Source organism: Pipistrellus hanaki (genome assembly GCF_964339955.1).
Source record: "Pipistrellus hanaki genome assembly, chromosome: X".
Lineage (NCBI taxonomy): Eukaryota > Metazoa > Chordata > Mammalia > Chiroptera > Vespertilionidae > Pipistrellus > Pipistrellus hanaki.
The window spans coordinates 31,056,530-31,083,764 of record NC_140524.1 but is presented as its reverse complement, the minus strand read 5'-3'; the positions used below and the strand labels follow the sequence as shown (position 1 = coordinate 31,083,764).

General features: G+C 35.6%; 1 protein-coding gene across 5 annotated transcripts in view; it reads right to left on the bottom strand.

Moving 5' to 3' along the window:
* The window catches only part of TENM1 (teneurin transmembrane protein 1), a 915,501-nt gene that overhangs the window by 259,757 nt on the left and 628,509 nt on the right, over positions 1–27,235 (bottom strand). For all 5 annotated transcript variants that reach the window (XM_084870761.1, XM_084870765.1, XM_084870762.1 and 2 more), the window contains 5 exons: positions 19,220–19,419; positions 17,759–17,969; positions 12,918–13,019; positions 11,356–11,550; positions 8,334–8,534 (listed from right to left, as the gene is read on the bottom strand). In XM_084870761.1, the coding sequence (XP_084726887.1) occupies positions 8,334–8,534; positions 11,356–11,550; positions 12,918–13,019; positions 17,759–17,969; positions 19,220–19,419 (909 nt within the window). The remainder of the gene's footprint in view (positions 1–8,333; positions 8,535–11,355; positions 11,551–12,917; positions 13,020–17,758; positions 17,970–19,219; positions 19,420–27,235) is intronic.

Below are 27,235 nucleotides of genomic sequence, written 5' to 3'. Positions count from 1 at the left end.
AGGCTTGCATAGCAGCCTTGCAAACTCAGAGACCTAAAGTAACCACAAAGGATGGTCTGAAATTAAACTTTAACTAAAAGCAGTTATGGTGGGCAGTTATGTCTGAGGCCAGTATCTTGACTGACAAGGTCAACCTTTATCTTAACTGAGCCTATCTGTCTTTTTGCATCTATGATAACAAACTCTTAAAATGTCTGGGTAACTTGTAACTTGTAACTTCCCTTTTTCGCTCCACCTTGGTGCACAACCAAATGTGGTGGGCATCAAGACAGATACCACAAATTCTTTCATTATCATGTTAATTGTTCTTGCATCCACCTAAGTATGTGTCCATCATTTCACTTTTTATCCAATCCTAGGGGTTTTTCCACCACTTTGCTTTATCCCACCTCCTTAATCTATCATCAATGAATTTCATGTAACCCACCTATATCCCTCCTTTGATTGTGATGTATAAATACAAATGTAACCCGTCATTCTCTGGAGCATTATTTCAATTAGTTGAGGTTCTGCTTCCTGGCATATGTCAACAGTTTGGCTCAAATAAAATCACAAAAATTCTTTATAGGTTTCAATGGCTTTTTTACATTAACATTACGATAAAATATTAATCCACACTGACCTGTAGGACAGCACACTGGGCTGTGAATTCTGTTGCCAGCCTCAACTCTGAAGCATGCACAGTAAAGTATGTTTTCCAGTGTCACACAGGAAATTACTTCTTTCAACAATAAAATGAGGAAGCTATTACCCACCTTATAGATATTATGAGAGTACCAGAAACTTTTTGCTAGGTTAATGTGAAAGCAGAAGCCCACATTTAAGCCAAATTCTTTACAACAGATGAAGCACCCATTCAGAATTTCTATGAGCTTCCATTTATCAGGTTTCCACGTAAAAATGTATTTCCTTAAACTTTAACAAAGGACTAATCTGTCATTCTTATCCCTCTTTTCCTTCTCTCCAATGACTGGAAATAATATATATAAATCAATTCTCTGAAACAGTTCTACAGGTATTTTGTATCATCCAAGCTCAATATGCAATCCAAATTCTAACAATGATATGATTATGGCCTAATAATGAAATAAGGAAAATGGGTATGTGAGCATTTGGAGAAAAAAAAGTAAAACCATCAGATAAATGGAGGATATTTTTATTACAAAATTGGAAGTATCATTTGATTTTCATGGGGGAGACATATGGTGTGCTCTTCACTATCTCCAATCATCTGATTTTGGCAAGCAGGATTGGGATGATTTATTCTGATCTATCCCCATGTCCTGGCTACCAATTTTGCAAAATTAAATTTTAGCTTCCTTCAACCTCTCTCAACTATCTCCACACAGAGTGCTTTTACCTTCTCTTTCTCTCTCAGAGGACTGGAACAGCAGTAAGTTAGTCACAGTATAGAGGTGGGCACCCAGGTGGCCACTTTTCCTACAGTATCTCATTTAAAAGGGTCAGATACACCTTTTAGATTTCCCCTTTTCTGAATCTATTTTCATTTCATGTAGCTAAACATGAATTGAGTAAAATGTCAAATAGCAGAAGAATCTGGAATTCAAATTAAGAGGTTGAGTAAATAAGAAGGATGAGTTGCAGAGAAAAACAAAATTTGCCTGTTTCCTTTTGATGTGTTCCAACTGGTCTGTCCACATGCATTCCTTATTATTAATTGTACTTTAACCTCGTAAATAATCACGCATCCTCTCACTCATGTTTACTTACATTTTCTTCATAATTGCCACCTTCAAAAAATATATGTCTCTGGTTTGAAAAACAATTTTAAAGCTTTCATGTCCTGACATACTCAGTAGAGTTAGCTCAGATTTACAGAGAGGCACCTGCAAATTTTCCTGTTAGTTCAAACTTGTCAAATTATCAAAAGTTTCACTGGATTTTTGCATTGCTGCCTGCTAATGATGACATATAACAGGTGTGGTTTTTATTGTCTCAGAACAAAATGTAAAAGATATAACAGAAAAACATTTGATATTTGATGTTCTTTGAATCACCTCACTATGCATACAATCTTATGGCCATTAAATGAATTATCTTTTATAAAGATAAATGATTTTTGAATCAGAATATTTTGGGATTTATTTTCTACTTTCACTTGAGAACAATAAGAATAAAAGGCTTAGGGGATAGAAAACCATCTGAATAGGATATGTTGCTAGGAAATCATGATAATAGTATGGTTTTTTTTTCTTCTATTTCATTATCTACTTTTCAAAGATATTTCTATAGATTCAGTCTTACACACTTTATTTGACTTGGGATTCTGCTACGGATGCTGTGGGTTGTAGTTCTAGTGCCACCAATGAACTTCACTGACTGATTCAATAATCTAGAGTTAATGCTGTTAATGGTGCACCACTATGCTTTAAGCAGTTTATTTAATCAAAATAAGTATCATCTGAAGGCCTACTCTTTATTTTCTACTGAGTAGAAACAAGAATTACTTTAAAATAAGTTTGATCAGAAGTTGTCATACTTTAAATAGCAAATTAAAGATAAATAAGCCTACATAGGAATTAGTCATAAGCTTTTTGTGTTTGTATGCTCTAAAAGCACTATGAAAACCTCACATATGTTTCAATGACTAATTGTCTATATTTTAGCTTTTCTTTAAGTCCAGGCAATTTGAAGCATTATGATTTGTTAACATGGTTTGCTAACTAATAGAAATGTTTCTTCTGAGAACTCAGCTACTGTTGCTAAGAATTAAGATCTGTATCCAGAATTAAATATGGAAAAGTACCTGCAATCTTCAGTTTCTAATTTGGCCTCATTAATTACATCTTTTCAACTGAAATTGTTAAATTCTAGGTACTTTATATATGAATGGATTTTTCTCTTCAATGGTATGGTAAATAGCTACATATTTGTGTGAGTAGCAAGTGCTTTGCATTTGAACAAAGCTTCTTTAGTGTAATGTCTATAGAAAAAAATACAGTATACATACTAATTTTTACAAATGGCCTAATCAATACCTGGAAATTGCAGAGGAAGTGATGTGTTGCATGTGATAGACATGTAGAGTCAGATAACAATATTGTGATTATTGGCACTTTCCATAAAATGGAAAATTAATAATGTTTTTAAAGCATATGGTATTTGTATAATCAAAAAAAATTTCCCCAGCAACAACAATTATAGGAGCCTCTTACAAGTTCCTCTTCTAATTATCTGTTTTATTAGTAGATCATATCATAATCCATTAGGGGACACTTAAAAACATAACGAGACATTGCTTTAATGAAGATATATATATGCACACACACGTTTATATTATGTGTTTATGTGTATTGCTATAAAGAATATTAAATTCTCAAGAAACATGGTCTATATATCAAAATGTGAATGTCCTTATAATGAAAACAAAACATATTTATAATGAATATTTTCTCACCATAAACAATATGGAGTTAAGAGAGTTTATGGACTGTATCCACAAACCATTTATAATCAGTGTCAACAGCTCAATATACAGGATCAAGAATCATAGATCTCAGTGTTGTAAGGGGCCTCAAGGGCCATTTGGCTAATCTACATTTCAAAAATGAGCCAGCTGAGATTCAAAAATGTTAAGCCAGTTACTCAAGGTCACTGTGCTATGAGTGCACACACACATACAGAGTCATCTCTCTAATGGAAAAACAAGATGGCCACATGTCAGAGGATGGCATGAAAACAAATATCCTTATACCAAAGCCTTATGGGAGCTTCAGGAACTAACCCTGCTTAGAGCTCCTGGCTATAATTGGTAGTACTTCATGATTTCTGTTGTATTGCAAATACAGTCAAACCTCAGTTTTTGAACTCTCCCATCTCCAGCAATTTGGTTCTCAACCAAGTTGTTTACAGAAATAATGTTGAATCAAATTGAGGTTCTGGAAATGACAAACCTTTCATGCTGACATATCAGCATGACAAAAAGCATCTCCACAAACAAAGGAGAGAATGTGACTCAATTCACTGCTAAACCTTGCTTGTTAACATCTCAGAAAATTATGCTGTGAATATTTTTGTGGGTTTTTCCTTTGCTTTTGTTGCTGGCAAAATGGTTGATTAGCAAAATTTGAAAACATAAAGAGGCCATCAAGAGTGTTAATGTTGTTATGGTTGAAAGAAACAATGATCACAGGCAATTGAAGAGGTAGAAAAACTATTGTTGATTTGGATAAACAAAAAAACAGTTAGCCTGTGACAGCATTTCAGAAGCAGTGATATGTGAAAAAATGAAGATGCAGCATGCTGACTTCCTGAAAGACAGCTCTGGAAGGAATGATGAAAGTGATTTATTTAAGGCTAGTAGGGGGTGGTTTGGTAAATTTAAGAAAATAAGTGTTTGTTTATAGATTAAACAGTACATTAGACATGTATTGTATATAAGAAAAGTTAAAACAGGGAAGCATTTGGAAGAAATTAATTCCATTTATATTATTTCTAATAGGAAAAAATGATTTGGTTTTTGAACAAATCACTTATTAAACAACCTTCTGGAACTAATGAAGTTCAAGAACTGATGTTCCACTGTAGTGAGTTCAGAAATACCCCTAGGCCTAATGTTTCATATCTCTCTGACTGATTAATCCATTTCTAAGATATAGTATAATAAGAAGGGATCACAGTAGACCAGGGCAAGAATTATCCTCTTTATGTGAGTGCTTACCTTCTATGAATTTCACTCAGTCATCTGTGAATAACAGTAGATTTGAGAGGAGTTTAACCAAGAAGAAAGGAGTACAACGCTCTGAACTCTGCTTTTATGTTTTCTCTCAAAGATTGTGACCAAGAGAAGTCAGATTTTATGAAAGAAATACTGTAGCTGCATTTTACAATGCTGATATTAGAGGTTACTGCCAATATCCTCAGTATAGGCCAAATGTATTACTGAGATTTCAGGGCAAGGAGTTGCATTTTAAGAGAGCATGGTCTGACCTGTGGTATATCTGAATCTAAACTATGTTATAACAAGCTTCTATTGTGTTCCTCTTGAGATATTTTTAAAGAATAATGAATTAACCTTTGTGAAGTACCATGGGACCTTCAGGTTAAAGAAGACTATATCAAGTATCATTTCAGTGCCCCTAACAATACTCAGTGTATCTAGTAAAAAGACAGAAAATAATCAGTAAACCATTCACTGCAGTCCCCTTGGTATCATAGCAGCACGGTTAACATGCTAACAGCTAAATTTCATGTGCTTAGAAGAAAATGATCAATGGCAAAGAGCATATCCACCTTTGAAATGACATGATCCATTATAAGAATGAACTGTTAAATTGAGTCCTGTACTGAGTGCACTCAATTAAAAGACTTCACAGTGTGATCATCTCGATAGTTAAATATACTCTGTGGGAACAACCTTTGGGGAGCTTAAAAATCACAGAAGGACTATTCCTACCATGACAATGGAGATTTGGAAGGGATCTCCTTACCCTATTTTTCAAGTTGTAGTTTTTATTTGTAATCATTTAGCCTGAGAGGCTGCTGAGTTTTGGCTCATACCTATCTACCCTTATACTTCTTTGAGCAAGAGATGCTTCTAGTGTTTTTTTTAATGGGTCCAGAATAAATGATATTCTGCACAAATATGTCATTCATGCACTTGATATTTTACATTCTTTCTCTCTTTGAACTTTCCTGTTTCAGTAAAATAATCTATCCATAGTAGTCCCAGCTCCCTGTCTAACTCTTCCTTCTTTCTTTGGTGGGGATGAGGGTGGAGGGATGAAAAGAAAGTTGGACATGAAAAAAAAATCACTAGACTGAGACTCTACTTTCAGGGTTGCAATTAGTCAAGTCTATGGCTCTGGACAAATTATTTAACCTCTCAGACCCTCAATTTCCTTATGTTTCAGTAGGTTGCATATTCCTTGTTCATTATTTACTTCTGTTTCTCCTTGCCAGACAGTATGGTATAGTGATTACTAGTAAATACACAGAAGGTGAAGCCAGAATACCTTAGTCTAAATTCTAACTTTGACACTTGTTATATGGGTAACTTTGAGCAATTATTTAACCTCTTGTTCTTCACTTTTCTCATTTGTAAAGTGGGCATAATTATAGTACTCATTTCTTAGGTTGTTATGAAGATTAAGTGAATACATATATGTACAACACTGAGAATAGTGCCTAATATATAACTGCTATGCAAATATGTGCTCTAATACTAATACTGTTTTAAACTTGAAGCTCTAGGCCAAACTATATCTGACATATGGAAGAATGGAATGTGTTCAATAACATTTAGTAAAAAAAAAAACCCACACACAACAGATTAGAGCCATATTACATAGCTCTATAAGGCCCAGTCACTTCCCCTTTATAACCCTCTTCTGACATGCTCAATATGCCTCCCCACTACACTATAAGTTCCTTTTGTGCAAGGACCATGACCATCTTGCTCACCACCATATCTCTAGCACTTAGCACATAGCAGGCACACATATATTAGCTATATATATATATATAATGAATTCTCTTAACAGAGGGATTCTCCTGTTTATACCACAGGATTGCAGACTTTTTGGTTCATGAGCTAATTCAGTGGTACATAAGGTCTCACAGAGCACTTATAGCTTCTGTTTATCACATGTCATTTCACATCGTTAACAAAAATAGGCACAAGCTTTGTAGGAGCTATTATTTAGTAATTCTACTCATTTAACGAGTATATGGTCTGAGGATAAGAAGACAAATTATAAAGAATGATTCCTTCCTTTAAGTTTTGGTGGAAAAACAAGTCATGTACACAAATACCTACAGCAAAACGTCCTTTTCACTCCCTAGCACTGAGTATCATAGGATTTCAGAAGATCTTACTGATGTGATCAGGAAGTATTTTATAGAATATCTCAAATTGTAGGGAATATACTCTATGATATTGTAATAACTATGTATGGGGCCAGTTGGACACTTGAAAAATCAGGGGACCACTCTGTAAAGTATATGATTGTCTAACCACTATGCTGTACACCTGAAGCTAATACAAAATAATATTAAATGTAAACTGTAATTGAAAATTTAAAAAATTAATTGATAAAAAATTGTACTTAGTCTTGTTGGATGGGTTAGATTTTTATAGATAGAAAGGTAATAACATTCCTGGCTGAGGAAAAATCACAGAGAATGTGTGATGCATTAGGGGTAAGGCAAACATACATATTACTTTAGCAGATGAAATATTTATGCAGAAAGCAGAAGTAGAAGCCAGAAATTTGAAATAGTTTATAATAAGAAGCTGGGATAGTTGCAGTTAATCTATGGACAATGGAGAACTGTGGATAATGTGACTGTAGGGAATATGAAAATGAAATCACAGTTGTGAGAATAGAAATTGGGCAACAATATGGCAATATATAAATAGAGTTCCTGGGCTAAGTTGTGTTTTTAAGTAATGGGACACCCAGTGGATATATGTAGCAGATTGTTGAAAATGAAGGATTATTTGAGTTTGGGGAAATATAAATTTGAAATAATTTGCATAGAACTGATACTGGGAGACTTGGGGATGGAGGAAATAATTGCAGGAGAATACAGAATGAGGACAGGGGTTCTAGCACAGACCTATGACAATGAAAAATACAATAAAAAACCCAGCAATATTTAAGTGACCCTTACGATGGAATGACTGGAATGACCAGGATGACCAGTCGCTATGATGTGCACCAACCACCAGGGGGCAGACGCTCAATACAGGAGCTTCCCCCAAACCACAGGCTCCCATTGCCGATGGGGCCTGCTGGCCAACCTCCCGGTTTCTCCCCCCAGCCGGCATGCCCCTATTGCCCAATTGGGGTTGGCCCCCGGGCTGGGACAGGAAACTGGGGGTGGGTGGCGGTGGATGCAGCCCCTTTCCCAAGGGGGTTGAGAGCCAGCTCCCTCCTGGGGCCAGCTGCCAACCTCCTGGGTCCCCCCACTTAGTCTCTGCCCCCAGCTAACAGGCCCCAAACAGCTCCCTGCCCGCCTGCCTTGGTGGCAGTTAGCCTCTCCCCCTGGCTGGCAGGTCCCAATTGCCATATTGGGCCTGGGCCCTGGACTAGAATGGGGAACTGGCGATGGGTGGAGGCAGATGTGGTAGCGAGGGAAGAAGGAGGTGGGGAAGCAGGAAGGTGGGGAACCTGATCAGCCCTTATTGCCAGCCAGGCCTAGGGACCTCACGAATTTCATGCACCAGGCCTCTAGTGTTGTATGTATAAACCCAGTAAAAAACTAGCCTAGGAAACACCCAGAAGCCGCTTATGACTCATAAAAAGCATACAAAGTACTACCTTAAGGCAAAGATCTGGGAATGGAGAAAGGAGATAACTTCAATGTACCTGTTGAGCAGTCAGATCCTGTCCACTTGGGGTCACAGCTGCATATTCCAGTGTCCAGAAGAAAAGTGCCATGTCCTGAGCACTGTTCTTGACATATAGGAAGTGGAGTTTCACAATTGATTCCTCCCCAACCGGTAGAACAGTGACATTCTCCTTTCACACAGATGCCATGGCTGGAACACATTGGGTCTAAGCAATCCTCTGAAAGCCCAAGAAAGGAGAAAAGATGAAAATGAATAAGCATGGCCATTATATGACACCAAGATATTCACATTGATTTCCTAATATCATGCCATTTCTGCTGTTTTAATTAGGCAATACTATGACTCAGGTCAATACTGTATTCAAACCAGATTATTAACATTTAAAAATATCATCAGATAGCATAAAGATTGTATCCTAAATTTAGAAAAAGGAAACCACACATATGTTGTGTGACATTGTTAGTAGTGTGTAGCACTCCCACACAAATGGGAGAGTGGATCAGGGAAGGCCTTCGATAGGAATTCCTCATCTTGGAAACAAACAAACAAACAAACAAACAACCACAAACATTTTTGGTGAGTCCTTCCTTGTATTTTCTGAAATTGGAATCATAGCTCCCAGAAATGCATTTTACTTGATGTGTCTAGAGAAGTTGATATGTTTTAAGTTTGAATTATTCAAGGCATTAACTAAGTGACTGCTGAAGCACTGAAAATGCAACATATTAAACAATTCTTTTCTTGTGGCTTCTCCTTCTATCAGTACCCAGTGACAGTTTCTACTGTTTTAGAATATCACGGACTCAATTATTTTTGCCTGTGAGTCTGGAAAATTTTGAACACATGTATAATTTTTAGACAACACATATATTTTTGGACAAATATATAAACTGTATTGGAAGCAGATTCCTATGCTTGCCTTGGGGAGAATTGTTTTATGCTTTTAATTCAATCACCATGGAAAATGGGAAAGTTGATTTTCAAACTTTTAGTCTTCACATACAAATAAGATGAAACAAAATAATTTACCATGATGCAGATGTATGCTTTGAATTACTTTTCCAGCAATGGAAAAAGACGGATACAATTTGCTACCATTTGCAAGACTGGCCTAGTTTTAGGCTGTGGTGTGGCCTCCGAACAGAGGAAATTTAAACAAGCATATATTTAGTGTAATTGCCATTGTAATTAGCCCATGATCTCAGGATCATTAGCACAATGCTTCAATACCTGAGCTAATCAGCAAAGAACTATCAGAAGGTACACCTCATTCTATGCTTTCATTATTTGAAGGGAAAGGAAAAGTCCAAAGTATAAAATTTTAGAAGAAGGTAATTTAATTATATTAAAATATAATACTTTGAATAAATAATATTTAACTTCATATAATTTCTTTTATTAAAAGGCTATGTTCAATTAATAGGTAAGTTATGCTTAAATTAGAGGCATAAAGTCACATGACTGAAGGGGCCAGGAAAGTGACAAACTGGAATGAATGATATGGGCTTGATGTAAGAAAACGGAGTGTGTTGGGAGAGAACTGAGAGCAGTTTAAAAGAAGCTGCTGCTTCTTAGCTCCAGTTGATTGCCACCATGTAGGAATATGAGCCCAGGGTTATCAGATTTTCATGTTGTTCACAAGAGGCTAGAAATAGAGATTTTTATATGATACTTCTCTATTTAAATTTTGGCAAATATGTCTCATTACATAACAAAAACACTACCACCATTATGTGAATCAAACAAGGCCCATCTATAAGCCCAGGTTAGCCTGTCTGCACCTGGTCTATGATATCTGACTTAAAACATTTTTTAATATTGTATTTGAAGTTTACAGTGTCAAATATGGTATTCCATGCTATCTTGGTTATTCTATAATTTTTTTAGTAATGCCTAGAACACTATGTCCTTTTTCAACTGCTTATGTAATTTAAACAAAAGGGTCTGAATTCCTTAGGATAGTTTTCCTTGCAAACTGTAGATGTGATAGCACCAGTTTTGGGGGGTGGATAAGTGTGACCATATAGCATCAGAATTTGCAACTTAAATATCACGATTGCAGTTGGATAGCATACAAACAATTTTCAAAAGTAACTCAGGCACTGGGGTGCCTAGACTAGTCCCAATGCCATTCATTGGAACAGATAAAATCTTCACACCAAAATTCTAGTACTGCTAATGGGAGGTGAAAAGCTAAACTCTTGCTTGCTCATGGAGCAGAATGAGATTAAACCCTTTAGAATGCTGTGTAATAGTCTTAATGAGCCATCTTTAAAAAGCAATTATAGTGCATTTTCAGCTGCTTCTTTCCTGAACAATAGTTGTGATTAGACCCTCTCCCACGGTAATGGTTTAATATTATTTCTGAAATCAGTCTTATTTGAGGAATGTAGCATGAAAAAGGCCTGATTACTAGTAAACTTATTTTCTAATGTGTCTCTTTAAATGATAAAACTATTTCCATTTCAAAATATGTCTTTTGTATGTAAAAGCTCCTTTGGGGTGAATTTTAATATAAAGGCAATTCCTATAAACTCATTAGTGATTCCTTAGGCATGGAGGTCAAGTTTATCATGAGGTATGTAAAAATAAATAATATGAAGCAATAATAATGGTAATTAAAAATCACTCCCAAAGAAAACATTCATAAAATTATTCCAAATGTGCATATATTTTTTATTATGTGCTTTAAAGTGAGATGTGGCCTAGTGCATTCTGCAATAATGAAAGCATACAAATTAACTCCTAAAATCATTAATATGGAAATTCTCAAGTTATGAAACAATGTTAAAATGAAGGGGATATGCCATTTTTCATTACTGCTCTGCAAGGGTGACAGACATGGCCTCATGTTAACAGTAGAGACTGTCAGGAGAGACATGAGCTTCCCTGACTTCAACTCCCTGCTCCATGTATAATACAAAGCAGATATGTTGAGCACTGATATTATTATTTCTCTACTTAGAAGCATAGAATGGTGCCTTGAGCAATTCAGTGGGACAAAAGCCTAAAGCAATAGATGAAAATGGGGCTCCAACCTTCCTCGCATATTTCTCCTTTGTATCCCGGCACACAGATGCAGACTCCCATGATGCAGGTGCCATGACCAAAGCACGTTGGGTCAATGCATTGTTCTTCTGGAACATCACATTCTGGCCCCTTCCAGCCATTTCGGCAGACACAGTGTCCTTTCTCGTATTCTCCATTCCCACCACACAGCACAGGGCATGAGTCTGAAGATTAGAAAATGAACTTGTAATGTTCTCATAATGCTTTTAAAATCTCCAAAGCAATTTTCTATTGATTCTTGTATAATACATCAGGCAAAAAGAAAATTGTACTATTTCTGTCGTGGCCTGTATTAAAAAGGCACATGTTTATGATTATAAACAGAATTTGCCTTTCTTGGGGGTGAGATAAAGATACATTATAAAACCATCCTGAGTGGAGAAATTATTTCAGCCATTTGATTTTGATTCAATTATAAACAAATAATAATTATTATCCTCATTAGTATAAGTGAGGTTTTTTTTTTTTCTCTTATGGCTTTTCTTTCTCAAGAAGATATATGCTACTTTTAGAGGGGAAAACAAAAAGTTTGAAAAACTAATACATGGGGAATTATTCATTTCACAGAATGTTATCTTTAAAAAGTTGTACATTTAAAAAGATGCATGCTGGAGAGATGTCTACACACATAACACATTGTACAGACCTTTAGTAGAACACTTTCTCTGCTTTGTCATTGTTTGTCTCCCTATTGAAACTGTGGACTCCTTAAGGGCAGGGCTTATATCTTCTGTCTTATTTTTTATTACCAGCCATCAACTTCACTCCTGCCCCCACTTCCTACAGGACTGGGAACCTAGCAAGTGCTATAGAATTCTCTATTGAATAGAATTTATCCTAAAGAAATTAAGTGGCTGAGGACCTGAGATTAAAGTACTAGCAGACTGAGAACTTTAAGAACACAAAAAATAAGCAGAAAGCATCTCTAAAGTCATAACTGTAAGCCTATGGAAAAACATGATGTGATTTACCTAAAGCTTTTCAAGGATTAAACTGTGGGCATGTCAAGGAAATGGTCAAGTTTCCTAAGTTGAACTTCTGACTTTCTAGTCTTTACTTTCTAGGCTACTTGACCAATTGATTGCCCACTCCATCCAGCTTACCTGGAAGTGCATAAACAATTAACTACTTTGCCTAACTCTTAAAGTCTATCCATTACGAATCAGTTTATACAGGACATGGAAGTATCACGTAGCGGATGGTTTAGATGATCTAGGTATACTAGTAAATCCCAGCTGTTAGGTAACCCTGGTTAAGTTATTTCACGTCTCTGAGGTTGTTTCTTTGCCCATAAAACTGGGATAATAACAGATATACCTCATAAGACTATGATAGGAATTAAAAGACATAACACTAAGTTTTTATAACAGTTTCTGGTGGAATAAGTGCTCAACTTTTGGTAGTGGTGGTGGGCAGTGTTGCTGCTATTACTGCTGCTACTATGACCACTACTGCCACTCCTCCTCCTCTTCATGAGTTCTCAAATGACATCCATTTCCCTAAGTCAATAGGAATAACAGAGCAACATTACCTCTAGCACAGTCAGGCCCAAGGAATCCTGGGAAACAATGGCAATGTCCAGAGATACATTCTCCATTTCCATTACAATTAGTTGAACAGTCATCCATTATTTCTATTAATAGAGAGAAAAAGGAAAAATGAAGAAATCTATAGACTACAGAGTCCTTTTTTTTTTTTTAAAATAAAATTGTAAACACTCTGGGCCTATAACATTCTTGCCCTCTGCTGTCTATGGAGCACTTATTATTTAAAATCAGATGCCAAAGATTTCTGTAAGATGTCACATGTAGTTCCAGATTATTAAAAGCACCTTAGAATTGCTGAATTGGCTATTCAAACCAATCTCATCTCTAAAGTGCATAAAGGATCTAGAAGAATTATATTCTAATGAAACATTTTGTGATAAAGTTAAAAATGTATAATATTAGGATTATAGGACATTGCTCAAAAGCAAAATGGGCTTCAAAATGTAATCAGAAGACCAAGTCTATTGTTTATTTTTCAAATTTAGGTTGTAGTAAATGACATTGTCTTCTCTAGCACTTTAAAATGTTTAATCTACTATCTTGACAGCTTAAATATGATAATCAGTATTTCATTTTCATTAATAAGTGACAATGAGAGGCTTTTAAAGTAAGTGTACATATTAAATTTACCACCACTAAAAGCATTGGAACCTAAGTATTTTGTTGAGAAATGCTTTCTTGACTGTAAATGCTTATCATTTCTCTGCCACTAATTTCCCTTCAATCCATTCTTAGCAAAGAATAGGCTTTAGGGGAATTGAGAAGGTTTTAAAGGTGCCCATAGGTAGTTCTGGCTCCATAAAGACATGTACTGTAACAGAACTTGGGCAAGTCTTCAGGTATTCTGATTGAAAAAGTATAAAGTTATACAAAAATCAGTTTCTGACAATGATTTAAAAAATTATAATGTTGTACATCTAAAATTCACATAATGTTATTCGTGTTACCTCAATAGAAATTAATTAAAATTAAAGTGTTTCTAATTTAAAACTGTATTTATATACATAATAGCATTACATTCCAAGTCCATGAACTACTAGTATGATGATCTGCATATTTTACTCTTGTAATTAAAAATAATCTTTTCATTACTATTTTCTGTAAGTTTTCTATACTTAGCACTCTTGGATTCCTAGTTTTATGTTCTGGTCTATTAAACTCACGCTTCTCATATGCGCCAGTTTTTTATTTTCAATCCAAATTATCTACTTCATCTAGTTCCACTTGGATAAGCTATTTCCAATTAAAACAAGATATCCTATGAAGTAGTTTTTGCATCTTCTTCTGAACTATGAAAATTATATTGAGGGTAGAGAAATAGCATTTCTTCAGTGGAGGCATTTTGACTGCCTGTATCAGTAGGATCACTTGAGGTGCTTACAATGCTCGGGTTTCACTCGAGATCTATTGAATCTGTCTCTGAGGAATGTGACCCAGTAATCTACATATTAACAAATACAGCAGGTGATCTGGCATGTTCCCATTACATTGAAGCCTCACAGAATGAGAACAAATGCTTCAAATAAACTTCCATAGTTAGAGAATTTATTATCTAGATTTGGAGCTCTGCCCTGGGCAGAATAAATGTGAGAGGAAGGAAATGGTATCTAGTCCAATTAGGGGATTCATAGAAAGCTGAAAATGAATCCAGTGGTTGTGCGGTATCCATCCTATTATCAACTGGATGATGTCATTCTTTTCCACCCCATCTGAATACATGAGCTAGCCTTTTTGTAGGTTTATGATGCTCTGTTCTTTTATCATTGTTTTAGACAACTGAACTGGATAAGAAATTGACACTTGGCATTTCTGAACTACAACTTGACTGGTGAGAATGTAACATTTGACAAAGAGCTAATTGTATTTAACTCATTAAACCTTTGTTATTTTCAGAAAGTTATTAATTTATTTAAAAGGTCATTATAAAAAGCACAGAGTCTTTTTTTTTTTTTTACATTATAAGATGGAACAATTATTTCTCTATTTTCTATTTATCTAACTTTCTTATACTAAGCAGTAGTGGCAGTTTTTAAATCTACATTTAGATTTCCCCTGTCTGGATGGTTAATAAAAGGCCATGGAAGAAGCTTTGAAAAGCAAAGAGAGTTGAATTTAATTTCACACCAGTTCCTATTGACAACTTTATGGAAGTAGTCTTATGGGAATGTAGCTATTGTAGAAAGGACATTTAATAAAGTTTGCTATCAAAATAAATAAAAATTCCTACATCTTATTGACTTATCTAAAAGCTATATTTGGGCCCACTGCTGCAGAGGACTTAACACCAGCAACGCAAATGAGAAGCAAAGGCATTATAGGAGTTATTGGAAGCTGCCATCTCCATAGGGTGTCAAAGGCATTGGGACAGTCTAGGGACTCCAGGAAGAGGACGACTACAGCAGGATTGCATAAATAGCCAGTAATGAAAAAGATGTTTTTCTATTTATGTCGGCCTCCAGGAAACTTTGTCTTTTATATTTTAAAACTTACTGCAGAATTACTTCCTAGACAGCAGTTCATTAGAGCAGAGAATCCTTTTAAAGTTCTATGCTTACAGTTCTGTTCTTATACTAGAGTCTAAAGCCTCTTCATATCTGCATCTGCACTGATGATGTGTTGCTTATGGCAGGTTTTCTCCTCTAAAAAGAACTAAAGGTAATTAATAATCTATGGAATGAATATGTTCTAAAGGACATGGGCTTTGGAAACAGGCATATTGGTTGTCTCAAATCTCAATTTTGCCACTTGCTGGCTGTGAGACTTTACCAAATTATTTACTCATTCCAGGACTCCGTTTCCTTATTTTAATATAACTGTCATTATACCTGTGCTGGTTGTGATGATAATCAAACAAGATAACTGAATGTAAAGCATCTAGTGCAGTGCTTTGGGCAGAGTGACACTCCATATATGATCATGTTGCAAAACAGACTGACTGAGATTAGGGGATACTGATAACTCTGCCTATCCTTGACTTATAGTATATATTAATGAAGATTATGTTAGTCATTTAATAAATGTTGGTTATTAATACTGTTTGGAGCCTTATTGATAGCAGACCAAATAGAGTTAAGATCAATTAACTGATTCTAGTATTATGAATAGAGAATAAGCAAAATTTAGAATAAATTCACACAGAACCTTAATTTGTTCAAGCAAATATTTTAATCTCTTTTCACTAAAATGAACATAAGTTATAAAACCATTAAAATTCATGGGGAGAATTTAGAGTAAATAACTTACATATTTTTGATTTTTTTTTTGAAATTTACTTGGATTCTCTTTAAGTAGAATTATAGAAGAAATGCTTCTCTTCTAATATCAAAAGACAACAGAAAAGTAAACAAACTGACTTGCATAAAGTAAAAACAAGTAGGTTGTTGCATAGAAAAGTGACAGCTTAATATCTGCATAATAACACATATTTCAAAGGTTAGGTTCTTTTTGGGAAGAAGTAAGAGATGGAAAAAAATCCCACAAAGTATGTTTCTTGATCTATTGATTTTTTAAAAGGTAAATAGTTTGGTTAGTATTTTAACTTAAGCTTAGGGGCAAGGATAACTGGAAAAATCTTCACAAGTATTTTAGAACTCATAACTCATTGGCAATTGCCTTATCAAAATTGGGCCTGGATAGAAAAATATGTTAAGTTCTGTGTCTGTTGAATTTGTCCCAACAAGCCTGTTAATGGCAAAACAGTGTCATGACTCAAAATATTTTTTCCAATTTAACAAACACTTTTTCTTTTGAAGATATAAAATCAGTAAAGTATTTCAATAGGGGAAAAATACGTTTCTGATTACTTTAGAAGAAACTTTTTGGTAATCTTGTGGATGGAATACCATTTTCTACTGACTCAAGGTCTTCAGCATAAAGTAAAAATAGAACAAAATTGTTATAAAGAGCAGATGGTATATCTATTAACAGTCAATACATTTTCCTAAACATATGGTTGAACAGATTAACTAAAGGATAAATGGTGAGAGCTGTATAGAAAACTGACAGCTGCAAAACATTTTTTCTTCTTTTAACAGATGAGTATTTTAGGAAAACACACAATAAAATACTGTGTCAATGAGCTGTTTATCCTCAGAGCTCTGAAATTGCTAAAAAGCTCAGCTTTATTCACACAAAGGGTCAAGGGGAATGCATTCACCAAAAAAATGACAAGAGTGAGATGTCTCTGACTAACTAGGGTGAACCGTGAATAAGAGTGGGTGAAGACATTGTATTAAAAAGAACATGTTTTAAAAGAACACTGAAAGAGCCATTGTGATGATTTTGAAACTAAAAAAATATAAAAGAAATGGCTTTGAATGACACAAGTTATTATTCTTTCAGACTCTTATTTAAGTACGCTCAGGTTGTATTTTGAAACCTTAAAGGTTAGTTCTAGAATCGGTCATTGTAAAGAACTGGACCAATGCAAGTTTTTCCATTTTAAAATGTGCTTATTTGTTTTTTTGTTTTTAATAGGTCTTGAACTAACAGAGCTTCCCCTGCTTGAACTCTTCTTCACCGAAGTTGTCTTATGTAACCTCAGTAACAATGTCATCCAGGTAATTATTTCTATTGAAAACTTACAAAACGGTGCATGGCAAATATCCTAAAATAGCAGCAAATAATGGAGCTTTTAAAAACTCTTAGTCAGCATTGAAACAACATTAATGACAACAATATAAGACTTTCTCAGTGACCTATCCTGAATAATGAGTTTAAAGCAGAATGAGCAATAAGCTTAAATAATATCTGTATTACTTTAATCACTGATTGTGTCTTTCTAAAGTTATACTGTCAATTCAAAATAACAACCAAGGCAGCTTACCAATTGCTGTAGTTAACACAAATACTTGTTCCATCTTTTTGCCATCATTGTAAAATGCCAAATACCAAGGCCCTTGGTCCATGTACTCTATGAAGCCTGTCTCCTGCAATGAGGTTAAGATCAGGTTCCGAGGGGAGTGCTGGCTATCGTCAGAGCCCTTGGAGTCTTGCTTCACCAGTTGCTTTCCATCCATTAGCTTTACAAAATCAAACTGGAACAAATACAAACACAAATGTGAGCCTCTACTTTTACGTCTTGACTAACGTACATCTCTAACTTTATTGCCCTATTTCATACTTCTTTGCTTTGGAGGCAGGCAAAGAGGAAGAGGAAGTTATTCATTTTAAGTAAATTGAAACACAAAAGAATATTATTAATTCTGAGGAGAAAAGCCCCACTTACTCTTGTAAATGTTATAAACTTCTCAGTTTTGGAGTATTCAAAACAGTCGTTTAAAAATAAATAAACCAAGGAATAGAAAAAATATCTTGATTAGTATTATGCAAGAGAATCTTGATATTTTACCATTCTATCTGATAGAAGACAGTTGAAACCACACATTCCTCTCAGAAATGTTACCATGGCCTTCCCTATAAATGAAAGGGTTTCATATTTTTTTTTTTTTAACAAATGAGTAAACAGCCAAACTTTGAAAACATTCATCATAATTTACTATTTTTCTAGTAGCATATTTAGATATTCAAAGGACACCCCTCTTTTTATTCCTAATCAGTGGATAAGCACATGGCACATGTGTCCTTGAAATTTTTCAATAGTCACACTTGAATGGCATTCTAATCCCCTGCCTAGTCTGACCCAGAAGGGAAGGTTTGAACTACAGTTATATCTTCTGAAAACAAAGCAAGCCCCAGGTGGCTATGATTCCTTATGCTACTTCTTAGATGGAACAGGGTCCCAAATGGGTTCATGTGAGAAAGAGATAAGGAAAACAGAATGAGAGAAATTAGGTAGCTACAGTTTATAGAAGGGCATTGTAAACCATAGAGGTTTTGCATGATGGAGTTATTATTAACAATAACAAGGAAACTTTTCTTCTTGTAAGACAAAACCTACCTTTTGACTCATTTCCATTACTGATATGCATTCCTTCATCTGGACAATGGATCATGGGTGCATGGAACCAGCAAAGAGGGGTGTGGGCACCATAGAAGTAAGATAAGGGGGCTGGGAAGGTTCATGGTCATCCTGTTTCAAGGATTCAAGTTTCAAGAATATTTTCTTAAACTTCCTTTTCTGAATCTGCTCTGCTAAATACGATTCCTTATTTCTTAATGGCATTATTTTTCCATTCACTTTAGTGTGATTGTTCTGGATATTTGCTCATTGCAAAGGTTGTTTGCCTTCACCTCTGACTCCCACACATGTTGCAGGTCACAATCCCCAAGCCAGCCATCCCAGCACCCTTTAAAAGGGTCAAGAAATACCTGTAATGTCAAATACCTGAGTATGTGTAGGTGGAATGTTTCTTCTGCCATAAATTCCCAGCAGAGAGTCCTTGGCTAAAGAAATATTGAATTTCAGATATATTGGATGGTGGATAGTAATCTGGAAACGCCAGAATAAGCCAGGTGGAATGGTCTGCATGACCTGTGCACCAATGTCAACTTCTCCAGTATCTATTGCTCGGCCCTTCTGAAATACTGGTTTTAAAAGTAAAGAAAATTACACACAACATTAATCTTAATTTATAAAGCAATGGTTTTTAGTTTTTCAAGAACAGATACATAAAAATGACTTACTCAGCTCTTTCTTACTCCCCACACCACCCATCTTTTCAAGGCTTTGCCCAAATTAAATATCATCCAAGGAGCCCTCCCTAACCAACCACTCTATCAGTCTCTCCCTTCTATTAAACTGCTATTGCATTTATTTCCATCATTTGATTCATTTTAAACATTATTTACTGAATGCTGCTGTAGAAGCTGCAAGAGATACAAAGATGAGTAAGATGCAGTTCTTGCTCTTAAGGAGCTTTGAATATAAGAGATAAAATAGGACAAGTACACAAATAACCATGCTGTAAAAGAAAATAAGTACTCTGGTTATTCAAAGGAGGGAAAGATATTCAGTTGGAGGATATTCTTCATTCTCAGCTGTCTCTATGCCCTTTATCTTCCTTTATGTTTCTCCCTAGTGCTTACCATCACCTAACATATAACCTGTTTTACTTATACAATGTTTATTGCCTTTTTTCTCCCAGTACAATATAAGCTCCATGAGGCTGTGGCTGTTTTGTTCCTTGCTTTATCCTTGAGTAAACATGTACCTATCATATATTATTTGCCCACATTCTTCTAGTTACTAAGGATAAAGCTAAGGTGTATATGTAGATGAGCAGTGGGACATAGGGATGGAGGGAAAGGAGGAAATCACATTTTATAAGGTCTTGAGTGTCAGTCTTAAGGGTTTATTGAATAAAGAATGGAAAGCCACTGAAAGTTTATAAGAAGACTGGAGAAGTCTTGATGAATTAGAAAGGCTAGCCTTAAGGCAGAAGATAAGATGATTAAGCAGGGAGACACAAGAATTATATAGGCATTATGGGGCAATAATTTGGTGAAATGACATTAAGATCTAAATTTAGGGTGGGTCCAACAGCTCATGTGGAAAAAGTACATTCTAGTCAATTGTAAAATAAACAAGTGGTACTATACCAAACTAACATGATGCTAAGTAAAATAAGCCAGTCAGAAAAAGACAAGTACCACATGATTTCACTCACATGTGGAACTTAATGAACAAAATAAACTAACAAGCAAAATAGAGACAGACTCATAGAGAGCAAGCAGACAGCTCTGATAAGGTGACAGCGATGCAGGAAAGAGAGGAGGAATTGAGCAAAAAAAAGAAAAGGAATTCATGGACAGAGGATAGTATAGTGGGGGAGGCATAGTGAAGGTGGAAGAGTGTATAGGGGAGAATAAAGGGGTCAATAATGATGTAAAAATAAAATAAAAGAAAAAATAAATTTAAATGAACAACATAGACTGATGAACAAGAACAGACCCAGAAACAAGGAGGCATGGATCAGACTGTCGGACCTCAGAGGGAGGGTAGGGGAGGGATAAAGGGGAGAGATCAACCAAAGGACTAGTGTGCATGCATATAAGCCTAACCAGTGGTCTTGGACAATGGGGGATGGAGGCATGTGTTGGGAGGGGTTTGGGATAGGAATGGGGGGGATGAGGACAAATATGTGATACCTTAATCAATAAAGTAATTAAAAAATAAATAATTTTAAAAAGGATTATGCTCAACAAAGCAAAAAAAAAAATCAATGAATTAAAAAGGCAACCTACAATGGGAGGAAATGTTATCAAGCTATATATCTAAAAAGGGGTTAATATCCAAAATATATAAAAACACATACAAGTGAATTATAAAGAAGTAAATAATTTAAATTTAAAAATGGGCAAAAGACCTTGAATAGATATTTTCCCAAAGAACACACAAATGATCAATAGTTATATGAAAAGGTGCTCAACATCACTAATCATTGTAAAAATACAAATCAAAACTATAATGAGATATCAACTCACACCTTTTAAGTTGGTTATTATAAAAAAGGCAAGAGATAATAAATGTTGGCAAAGCTGTAGAAAACAGGGAAGCCTTATATTCTGTTGGTGGGAAGGCATAAAGTAAAGCCATTTTGGAAAACAGAATAGTGGCTCATAAAAAAATTAAAAATTGAACTATTATATGACCAATTAATCCCACTCCTGGGTATATATCCAAAGGAACTGAAATAAGGATCCTGATGATATATCTGTACACCCACATTCACTGCAATAGCCAAGATATAGACACAACAAAAATGACCCTTGATGGGTGAATGGATAAAAAATGTAATACATATACAAAATAGGATAATGGAATATTATTCACTCATAAAAAGGAAAGTTGATCCTGCCATTTGCAACAAAAATGGATGAGTCTAGAGGGCATTATGCTAAGTGAAACAAGCCAGACAAAGACCAGCATTGTACAGTGTCACTTATATGTGGAATCCAAAAAAAAAAAGCTGATTTTATAAAAACAGAGAGTAGAACAGTGGTTGCTAACAATGGAATAAGGGGCAAATGGGTTGATATAGGTAAAAAGGTATACAATTTAAGTTTTAAGAAGTTCTGAGCATCTAATATGCAGACTACAGTTAAAAAATATGGTATTATATACTTGAAAGTAAATCTTAAGCATTCTCACCACACATAAAAAAAAGACTTGACTATGTTAACTATTTGAGGTGATGGATGTATTGATTATCTTTATGTTGTTAATCATTTTACAATGCATGTTTTTCAAATTATCATTTTGTACACTTTAAATGTAATATAAGTATACTGGTCACTTATTTCTCAATAAAGTTAAAAATAATCACATATTACCTTGGAAGTGTAAAACTGGATTATCCTGTCTAATAAAAGAATAATATGCAAATTAACAATCACTCTGCCATGCCCACCAGCCAATCAGGATTGAACATGCAAATTAACCCCAACCAAGTTGGCTGCGGCCACAGAGCAAGCAGAGGGCTTGGGTTTCCCTGGCAATGGAGGAAGCCAAGCTTTCCGTCTGCCCTGGCGGGCCCAGGCCTCCATGCAAGAGTACAAAGTTTCAATTATAGAAGATAAATAAATCCCAACAAAAATGGTGGCAGCCATGGAGCTGGAAAGAGCAGTAGGCTTGAGTTGCCCCCGGCAATGGAGGAAGCCCAACTTCTGCAGCCCTGGCCTATCTTGGCCTCCACTCAAGGCTACAGTTTCAATTATAGAAGATAAATAAATCCTAGATACTAGGGCCTCCACTTGGGTCGTTGGGGGCAGGGCTGGCCTGCAAACCACCACAGGCTCCTTGCTCAGGCTGCCCCATGTCCCAAGGAAACTTCCCACCCTGATCCGGGACACCCTACAGGGCAAACCAGCTGGTCCTCATCCATGCACCAGGCCTCTATCCTATCTAATAAAAGAGTAATATGCAAATTGACCATCACTCCAACACACAAGATGGCTGCCCCCATGTGGTCAAAGATGGCTGCCCCCTTGTGGACACAAGATGGCCACCACAAGATGGCCAGCAGGGGAGGGCAGTTGGGAGGGAACAGGCCTGCAAGGGAGGAGTGTTGGGGGCAATCAAACCTTAAGGGGAGGGCAGTTAGGGTGACCAGGCCAGCAGAAGAGGGAAGTTGGGGGCGACTGGGCATGAAGGGGGATCCAGGCAGATGGGGGATCCAGGCCTGCAGGGCTAGGATCGGGCCTAAATGGGCAGTGGGATATCCCTCAAGGTGTCCCAGATTGGAGAGGGTGCAGGCTGAGTTGAGGAACACTCCCCATGCATGAATTTCATGCACTGGGTTTCTAGTCCCCAAAATGATACAAATATCAGTCAACTTTAGGTTATTATATATTTAAAAAATCTTATTATAATTTTAAGTATAAATATTAAAAAGCAAAAAATAAAAATTCTGAACTAGCATAGAATAAATAAATCCAAGATAAAAATAGTTTAAACAAAAGAAGAAAGGGAAGACACAGACTAGAATGGTTAGTTAGCAAACATACAAGAGGGAAGATAACTTTCATATATGTATATCAATAATTAAATCAAAGAGCAATTAACTAAATGCTTGTGTTAAAATGAAAAGAACCAACAATCCAAATCAAAAGGTAAAATCAAATTATATGTTTTGTATACAAAATATATATAAAATATAGAGTTGTAACAATAAAAAGTTATTTCCCCAGTAAGGAAAGGGAAAAAAGGAGGAAAGAAAACAATGTAAAGGGAAATGCTATAGCAGAGCTCCTCAAAATTTTATGGGCATAAGAAGGGGTTCTTGTTAAAATGCAAATTATGATTCTCTTGGTCTGAATTTTGATACTTCAAACAAAGTTCCCATTAATGTCCATGTTTAGTGGTTGACAGCCCACACATGTAGAGGGAAAGTTCTTCTGACATTGGGACACTGGTTGTGGGATCTAAGGCAAGGTCAAAATCAACCCCATGATTATGAGTTTAGGTGAGTTAATATTGGTAGCAAAAACAAGAATCCTAGCCCTAGCTAGTTTTTCTCAGTGGATAGAGTGTTGACCTGTAGACTGAAGGGTCCGGGTTCAATTCCAATCAAGGGCACATGCCTGAGTTGTGGGCTCAATCCCCAATAGGGGGCATGCAGACGGCAGCTGATAAATGATTCTCATAATTAATGTTACTATTCTCTTTCTCTCTCAAAAATCAATAAACATATATTAAAAAATGAACAAATAAAAAACCCCAACAAGACTCCTTGAAGGAGATGGTTTGTGTGAGAGGATGTTGAATTTGGACAATCAGATCTTATTATTTATTGCCATATTTTCTAGTGATTTCTGATGTGCTACTTTAATATTTATTTCTGTGGAATTCTTTGTTATGTGGTGGGTGGAGAAAAGGGATACAAGAGGATTGTCTTGATCTCAAACAAGGCTGATTATCCTTATGAGGGAAAGTTCAATTTGGCCTCATTTCACATCGTTTTTATAGTATCAGCCATAAACTTCTCCACAACAAACAGTTTATTTTTTAAATTTCTTTATTGATTAAGGTATTACATATGTGTCCTTATCCCCCCATTATCCCCTTACTTCCCCCACTCATGCCCTCACCCCCCTATTATCAGTGTCCATTTGTTAGGCTTATATGCATGCATACAAATCCTTTGGTTGATCTTTCCCTGTTACCCCCACCCTACCCTACCTTCCCTCTAAGGTTAGACAGTTTGATCGATGTTTCTCTTTCTCTGATTTTGTTCATCTGTTTATGTTCATTATATTCCATATATGAGTGAGATCATGCGATATTTATCTTTCTTTGACTGACTTATTTCAGTTAGCGTAATGCTCTCCAGTTCTATCTATGCTGTTGCAAATGGTAAGAACTCATTCTTTTTTTACTGCAGTATAGTATTCCATTGTGTAGATGTACCACAGTTTTTTAACCCACTCATCCACTGATGGGCACTTAGGCTGTTTCCAAATCTTAGCAATAGTAAATTGTGCCACTATGAAGATAGGGGTGCATATATCTTTTCTGATTGGTGTTTCTAGTTTCTTGGGATATATTCCTATAAGTGGTACACTGGGTCAAATGGGAGTTCCATTTTTAGTTTTTTGAGGAAACTCCATGCTGTTCTCTACGGTGGCTGCACCAGTCTGCATTCCTACCAGCAGTGCAAAAAGAGTTCCTTTTTCTCTGCATCCTTGCCAGCACTTGTCGTTTGTTGATTTGTTGATGATAGCTTTTCTGACAGGTGGGAGATGGTATGCATTGTTGTTTTGATTTGCATCTCTCAGGTGATTAGTGACTTTGAGTATGTTTTCAAATGTCTCTTGGCCTTCCTTCTGTCTTCTTTAGAAAAGATTCTATTTAGGTCCGTTGCCCATTTTTGATTGGGTTGTTTATCTTCCTTTTGTTAAGTTGTATGAGTTCCCTGTAAATGTTGGACATTAAATCCTTATCGGTGATAACATTGGCAAATATGTTCTCCCTTGAAGTGGGCTTTCTTGTTGTTTTGTTGATGGTTTCTTTTGCTTTACAAAAGCTTTTCATTTTGATGTAGTCCCGTTTGTTTATTTTCTCTTTAGTTTCTATTGCCCTAGGAGCCATATTGGTGAAGATATTGTTTTGGCCTATGTCTGCTATTTTGCTGCCTGTGGATTCCTCTAGTATTTTTATGGTTTCCTGTCTTATGTTTAAGTCCTTTATCCATTTTGAATTTATTTTTGTGTATGGTGTAAGTTGGTGGTCTAGTTTCATTTGACCACCAACTTACACCATATACAAAAATGAAACTAGACCGAACACAGTTAAAAAAAAAAAACACATGGTCTCTATCCTTTGTGTTTACCTGCTGTAAAATTAACATCCCATTAAGAAACACACCTGCAGTGGCTTTATTCAAAGTCTTACAGCTTATAACTCCCTAAAATACCTCCATTATTGCTTTTTGTGTTAAGGCCAAGAGTAATAACTATTTTAAGAATGTTAACTGTTAATAATACATTTCAAATGCAATTTTGAACATAATTATGTATTACAGGACACGTAATTTTATGGAATTGACATTTATAATAAAATATGCCCTTTGAGATGATGAATGACCAACTGAGGACTTTATTTTTCACTGAAGGTTACTTTTTTCCATGTCTGAAAGAAAAGTTTGGTCCCCAAAGGGTTGATTCAACACTTAACTCTTAATGTCCTGAAGCTGACAAATGTCTTCAATGAGCAGGCAATTAAAAGTCTGTGTTTATATGGACATTTACTTCTCAACTTAATGTTCAGTTTGTTCAAGTGCTTTCCTCATTGGGGGCTCTTACCACTTCATAATATGCATCATTTGGTCATGCAAACAATATTAAAAATATAAAATAATTTTAAAAGATTTAGGTTTAGCAAACATTATTTTAAAGGTGCTGCAGACAGCCTTTAAATCAATACAGACACTGTCATTTCTAAAAAATCAAGGCAAAACTGGCTGATGGACATTAACCTTTATATACGAGCTTTACCAAATGCTACACTATCTCTTCCATCTGACTTTATAGCACCATATATTGCATAATGAGGCTACTTAAATGTTATTCACTAAATCAAACGAAACTTGTGAAATTATGTTGCTGGAGTTTCCTGGTTATTAGCATTACTAAATATCCGAAGCATATAATTGTAAGACATTTATGAAAATAATTTTAACAGAAGATGGTCTTACCCTTTGAGAGCTTGCATCATAGTTAAGGCAAGGTAGGCGAAGAGAAATGACAACATGAATGAACATGTGGATATAATTTAAATAAAAATAGAAAACCAAGCTATTTTTGGTAAGTTGCAGCATTTTGGTATTAGAAAAATTCTCACAGCTTGCAGATGGAACATTTTGCAGCCTCTAACCTTTTGGAGCTTAGTGCATCAGAAAGGAAGGTATCTCCTTGTTAGTAGTTTATGTCACTAAATAGCTGGCTCCATTTTATCTTCTCCTAAAATTAGTTATGAATTACGATGTAGTGATGATTAGTTCCTTTATCATTTCATTATTTTCTTAATGTAGCTTAAAGTGGGACACTAAAGAGGAAAAAGTTTCATGCAGAAAAACAGCATGGAATGTGATTTTAGGAAGAAATTCTGCATCAATATAGGTAACTGGAATAATTTTGGCCAAACTTACCATTAACTTTGATCCTTCATTTACAAATTGGCAGCAGCAAAGTTAAAATATTGTAGTTCTAAGATACAGTTTTTATAATATTCGTGTTTTGACTGTCATTTAACCACTCATTTTACTGAAGCATATCAGAAGGCCCAGGAATATTGCATTCTCTAGTAACTTCCTTGCACAAATCCAAGATGAATTGCACAGAGCCACAGATAATATCATACTTTGCAGTACTGTAGTTATCACAGTCTTACTAATATCCATAA